At 45.6% G+C, this 6,634-nt stretch overlaps 1 protein-coding gene across 1 annotated transcript; it reads right to left on the reverse strand.

Annotated features, from left to right (window-relative positions):
* Positions 1-2,455: 2,455 nt before the first annotated feature.
* On the reverse strand, positions 2,456-6,346 carry LOC125525279 (probable inorganic phosphate transporter 1-10). The gene is made up of 2 exons (XM_048690278.1): positions 5,444-6,346; positions 2,456-3,700 (listed from the first exon to the last, which is right to left on the reverse strand). Exons 1-2 carry the CDS (start codon positions 6,145-6,147, stop codon positions 2,710-2,712), a joined length of 1,695 nt encoding a protein of 564 aa, XP_048546235.1. The 5' UTR covers positions 6,148-6,346; the 3' UTR covers positions 2,456-2,709.
* Positions 6,347-6,634: the final 288 nt, after the last annotated feature.

Below are 6,634 nucleotides of genomic sequence, written 5' to 3' on the forward strand. Positions count from 1 at the left end.
CCCACACATGAATATTTTCATTAGGTATAATACTCAACAACTACATACCTGAAATATCTATGGATATGCAAAATTGAAAGTACTCGATATTTTTTAGGTATGCGCATACTCATCGTATTTCCTATAACTATATACCCCGACGTGAAATGCATGAGTACATACCCCAAAAATACATAGGTATTATATCTACTCACTTTTGAAGTACATAGACGCAAATAATTGGGTATGATACCCAACAATTGGTATCGCAGTCTAATAATATGTACGCAACACATAAATATTTTTTAGGTATGCGCATACCCATCAACTGGTATTACGGTCTAATAATATGTACACATGGATATCAGGTATGTTTGTACGAACAAAGAATTTTATTATGTAAAAGAAATTACAAACACATACATGTGCGTGTCTTAGGTGCAAGTAGGCAAGAATGATACAAAATTGAACGTAGATGATCATATGGTTGACGAATCTAATTTATATGAACTTGCATGCGTAGAAAATGTGACCGTAGAGAGAATGCAAGTAAACTGTAGGAAAAAAAATCAAATGCTTAATGTTATCTCATATATGGATAGTCTTGAGTGGAGTAAATTAGGAAACAAATCAATAATGATGCACGTCACATACATCCAAATGCCCAGACACCTAGGTGCCCCAAACAATTTACCTATATATAGGACGACTGTTTGGGACACCTAGGTGCCCAAGCTCCTTGCCTAGATGCCGTTGGATCACACTAGTTTTTGTTGATAAGATGTGTTTAAATTTTGCATGCATACCTGCATTATTACTTTCCTATTTGTTTACATGACATTACTGTTGCGAGAAGTAATAATGATTGTCTAATTAATAATTGTCATTATTTATCCCTTCTTGATAGGAAATTGTAATTATTTATTTATCATGATTTTTGGCATGCATGGTAAATGCAAGATAAATTAATTAGAAAAATACTACGCAATATTTTTACCACGTACACCAACACGTACACATTTTCATCAAGTATAACACCAACACGTATATTTATTCTCGTTGGGTATAACACCAACATGTATATTTATTCTCGTTGGGTATAACACTAACACGTACATATTTTTATTGGGTATAACAGCAACATGTGCATATTTTTATTAGGTATATACTCGCTAACTGGTATTGCGGTCTAATAAAATGTATATATGGGTTTCTCGGGTACATTTACCACTTATTAAAAGGTGTGAAATTTATGGTTATATACAAATAAAATTTACATCGAGTTATATATATTTATGTGAATATTTTCATTGGGTATAACACCAACGCGTACATATTCATGTGTATATTAACATCGAGGTATGTATATTCATGTGCATATTCACATTAAGGTATGTATATATATGTGTATATTTTTATTAAATATAACACCAACACGTACTTATTAAAAAATCTATGACATTTATGTGTATATTTTTATTGAGTATAAAACAACACGTACATATTTTCATTAGGTATAATACGCACTAACTGGTATCATGGTCAAAAACATGTACACGTGGTTTTCTCTTTGTTACATGTACGTATATACGCATCCAAGTGTGAGTGTTCAGATTATTTTTGTTTTGGAAAGAAATCATTGACTATTTAGGTTACTAGTGCATGCAAACAAAATATGGAAAGCCATCAATTGTCAATTGTATGCCATGCACTATTGAATATGAGTTAACATCACAGGCCTAGATGCCCAGGCACCTAGGTGTCCCAAACAATTTACCTATATATATATGGTAACAAATATATGAGTCGATGGAAATAAATTGTTGCTTGATTGGAAGCAAAATAAACATTTATATTCACACATTTTCATCAAATCGACACAAATTTGGTTGTACGCACTTGAAGCATATTATTGAGTAGATGGAAGCAAATATGCGTTGGCTCAAAATAGAATATGTGAATTACAGAAATAAATCATGTGGACAAAATGATGCATCAATCTTGGAAGCAAACTAATTATTAGGAGCTTAATTAGGAAGCAAACAATTAGGAAGCAATATATAGAAACGAACTGCCACTGGCCCATCCCGTAAAAAAAGGAACTACCACCGCGCCATGCACATATTAATTACATTACAGCACATCCCGATTGGCCCACCTCCGCTTTAAGCGTTATATTAATTACATGATTGAAGGATATGATGAGGGATACTTTTACCCAACATGGGTGGCAGCATGATCTTAGGATTGGTCCACCTCCGCTTTAGCTGTTATACAGACTCTACGTGTTTCTTTGTATTTCGCCTTCTTAATTTTGTTTGTGTGAGAGAACTTATTTGGCTGTGCGCATCATAATTATGCAGAGGTCGGGTGTAATGCTTAAACTTTTTAAGTAATAAAGCGCCCTTTTTCGAAAATATTACCCATATGGTATTTTTAAGTGGGATGGGTTTGATGTTGCGCACTGACCCGACTATATTTGTGTTTTGTGTGACACCACAATCACCGTCACCAACTTGCATATAATAACATAGCCCAGTTACATACGACAGACCTTTACAAAGTTTGAGCTATGCAATTTTGTCTCATCTCAACCAATCAAACGGAACAACCATGCGGGGAAATCTACATATGTATTTCTTCTTTTTAGGATTATCTACATCTGCATTTCACGTGCCAGTAACCAAAAACGGAACTGCTTATGCGTCGTGCTATGTTTTCAAAGTTCCGTCAGACAGAGAAGCGGTGCGGATGGATAGGCGACGTGCTAACGTGCGAGCTCACCAAGGACCCCGGGCTCTTGGGCGTCAGAGTTAGTTCCTGGAAGCACATCCCGCCGTCGCCGTCCTGGTTCTGGTCCCGCTCGCTCTCGTTCTCCTCCAGCGACCGCCTCATCGTCTCCGGCGTGAAGAAGTAGGTGACGACGAGCCCGAGCAGGCTGATGGCTCCGAGAATGACGAGCGCGTACATCATGCCGATGCCGGGCTCGTACCCGGCCTGCACATCTCCCCTGTCACGCGACTGCGACGCCCAGAGGAACCCCACCGAGCCAACGAGCGCGCCGACCTTCCCGGCGGCGGCGGATATCCCGTGGCAGGTGGACCGGAACCGCGCCGGGAAGAGTTCGGCCGGCAGGATGAAGGTGGTGGTGTTGGGCCCGAGGTTGGCGGAGAAGAAGGTGAGCGCGTAGAGCACGATGTACCAGGCGTTCTTGGCGTTGCCGCGCCAGTAGTGGTCGTAGGGGCCGGCGAGCGCGAAGAGGAACGCGGCCATGAGGAAGAAGCCGGCCATCTGCAGGCGGCGCCGGCCGGTGCGGTCGATGAGCAGGACGGCGGCGAAGTACCCCGGGATGGTGGATGCGACGGCGATGATGGCCTGGAACCTCGCCACGTTGTACGCCTCCTGGAAGACGTTCTGGTGGCTCGCCGGCGGGAACCACGGCCGGTAGATCTGCGACTGGAACAGGGTGCTGCTGTAGTAGGGGATGTCGAGCAGGAACCACGTCGCCGCGCACCCGAACAGGTCCCGGCCGTGCTCCCGCAGGAACCCGCGCGAGAAGAGGCCGTACTGGGCCGTCGGCGCGTGCCCGAACGGCGACGGGGTGCGGGGCATGGCCGCCGCGTCCTCCCCCTCGGATATCCCGTTCAGGTCGAGGTCGGTGAGGACGCAGCCCATGTCGCTGGTCGCCTTGAGCACGTCGCGCTGTACCAGCGCCGTAAACCTGCACCACCAGCACCCATCAGATAGAGTAGTTAGCTCAGTTAATTACTGAACTTTAGTTGGTTACTACTTTAACTTTCTTTTTTGACACTACAGTAGTACGTGACTACTTTAGCTTTTGGTGTAAAGAATCACCTCCTGATCGACCTGGTTTGTTAACTGCAAAAGGAAAACTAAAGTGAACCAGATTCAATGCCAGATTGCCAGTACATGCCACTTCAATTTGATATGCCGGCCTGACGTGTGGTGTGACGAGGCCAATCCAACGAGACGCAGATCGATCCAGATATAGATATGCTCAACTTGCTTATTTTACAACGTATGCAACCTGTTTAAGTATGCTTATGCAACTTGTTCAAGTATGCTTAAACATGACAGCCAGATGCACGACTCGTTCTAGAAGATAGTGCAAGGTCAAACAGAGCCAGGCAACTTGACGATAAGATATACTAATACTAAAACTAGACAAGTACTTCCTCCGTTTTTATTTAGTCTGCATATTAGCTTTGGTCAAAGTCAAGCTTTATAAATTTTGACTAAGTTTATAAACAAAAATATTAATATATACAATAAAAAATCAATACCACTAGATTCATTATTGAATGTACTTTCACATCATATAGATTTGTTATGGCAAATGTTTATATATTTTTCTATAAACTTGATCAAACTTTGCAAAGTTTGACTTCGGTCAAACCTAATATGCAGACTAAATAAAAACAGAGGGAGTATAACCAGCAACCTTATGATGGTGGCCAGAGCCTGACAGTACACTTAAGCTTTGGGTCAGAGAAAATAATTAGGCAAACTGCGCCCAGGTTCGTTTACGGGGAACAGACTGAACTTCTTCGTTGGTCAGCAGGAAGCTGCTGCTTCGTCGGATCTCAAGTATCCCACGGTATATTCTTCTCCACGCCATTTGTTTGAGATACCAGTCAGTGTACACATCGATCATCGCAGTTTAGTTTAGTCTACCAATCAATGCGATGACTTGCTGAAATGTTTAGTGCAAGGTGTGCCACTCGCGCTCGTGTGTCTTACGATGGTAGTCGAATATAACCCAGGATGCCAAACTCGAAAAAGTATAGTATAATCCAGGATTAACAGTCATGGAGCCGTTCAAAGGTACTTCGTTCACAGCTTAGAAACGGACACACAGTACGAGAAAATCACCTGCAAACTAAACTGACTGTGCAATGGAACTAAACGCAGCCTAGAACTCTTAAACTGTTCATTTTTTTACCCCTTTCAGATATATCAGCTTAAATCCGGGTTTTCATGTGAGGTGGGCATTGGTCATCACAGACAATATTTTGATCAAAGTTACTCCCCAACGTGAGACTACGGCTTGACTCATATGAAAATTGGAGCTTTCTCTAAGGTACTGACAACGTACTGAAACATACGTACGTACGATAACACCCTGTTATGGCTAGAGATGAAATAGCAATGTTCAAGAAGGCTACTGTTTAGCGCTTTTATTTCCTTTTCATTTGGTTTCCAGAGTTGTGTTTTTCTTTAAGAGTGTGTGTATGGGCTTTGGCCGCTCTGTACAACACCTGAAACCTTGGTTTCTTTCCCTCTTCTAATATGAAAAGGCAGAAGTACTGCCATGTTCCTTCAAAGATAACACCCTGTATGAATGTCACTCGTACAGAGTACTAGTACTACGTTAGGGAAATACAACGTACGTGGTCGAAGAGACACGTAGTGCACCAGTTGGGGGTTAGGACAACCGACGTACCTGGCTGTTTCTGGCATGGCCATCCTCCAGTAGAAGGTGAGCCCGGCGGGGACGGCGCCGGCCATGAGTATGACGCGCCAGGCGAGGTCGGCGGCCTCCGGAGTGTCAAGCGGGTCCGGGTGGCCCGTGAACCGGTCGAACGCGGCGGCGACGACCATGGTGACGCCGGAGCTGGCCAGTATCCCGAACCCTTGCATGGAGAACACGGCGGCGATGAACGCTCCCCGAGTGCGCTTGTTGGCGAACTCCGACATGATGGTCGCCGACAGCGGGTAGTCTCCCCCGACGCCCACCCCGAGGATGAAGCGGAAGAAGCAGAGGCTGGAGAGCACGCACCCGCGCGTGCGGCAGATGGAGAAGCCGCTCCCGATGGAGCTGCACACCAGCAGCAGCAGGCACGGGCCGTAGACGCGCCGCCGCCCGACGCGGTCGCCGAGCGCGCCGAAGAGGAGGTTCCCGACCACCGCGCCCAGCAGGGCGACGCCGACCGTGGCGGACACGACGGCGGGCGGCGTCACGCCCGGCCTCCCGTCGCCGGCGGGCGAAGGGTAGTACACGCGCCCGATGATCTTCATGACGGGCACGATGCAGAAGAGGTCGTAGGAGTCGGTGAAGAGGCCCATGCCGGCGATGATGATGGCCTTGAAGTGGTAGTACTGCGTGCGGGCGTGGTCCAGCGCCGTGAGCACGCGTATCGGCGCCATTCCGGACCGCCGCCGCGGCAGCTACCGGTCGATCGAGCGAGAGCCCGCGGGGAAAAGATTGGAACCTGCGGTCAGGTTTGATTAGGGAGGGTACTGGTCTGACTGCAACTTAGGATTTTGCTTTGTTTTATGAGGCGCGAGGTAGATGGTGGCCGTACCGGTGATGGCTACGTGCTGGAGTAAAGAAACGGCCGTGCGCGTTGACATGGAGAGTATGTGCCGGGTGGAACTGAGATGCGGAGGAAGATGCCACTGCCTCGCTATCTAAGACTCTCCGGCTCCATTGGCGGGCCAAGAGCATTTTAGGGAGCCATCAGAAAAAATAAATTGATCTGCTAATTTCTCAATCGAGAAATAGTCGAAGGGATTTTTTTCGTTATTTTTTCGTCCGAAATTGTCAAACGAAAACTGGATTCATTTTTTCCAAACCAAGTGCCATTCTCCTCGGCAACGGCGTCAGAAAAGCACAGTGACCTGCGAGTGTACA

The sequence above is a fragment of the Triticum urartu genome, chromosome 7, assembly GCF_003073215.2.
Source record: "Triticum urartu cultivar G1812 chromosome 7, Tu2.1, whole genome shotgun sequence".
NCBI lineage: Eukaryota > Viridiplantae > Streptophyta > Magnoliopsida > Poales > Poaceae > Triticum > Triticum urartu.

Excerpts from the sequence above, each read along its gene's own strand:
- LOC125525279 (XM_048690278.1), bottom strand. The coding sequence starts at position 6,147 with ATGGCGCCGATACGCGTGCTCACGGCGCTGGACCACGCCCGCACGCAG. Across the intron at positions 3,701-5,443 it reads GCCATGCCAGAAACAGCCAG|GTTTACGGCGCTGGTACAGC; the intron begins GTACGTCGGTTG and ends CTGGTGGTGCAG.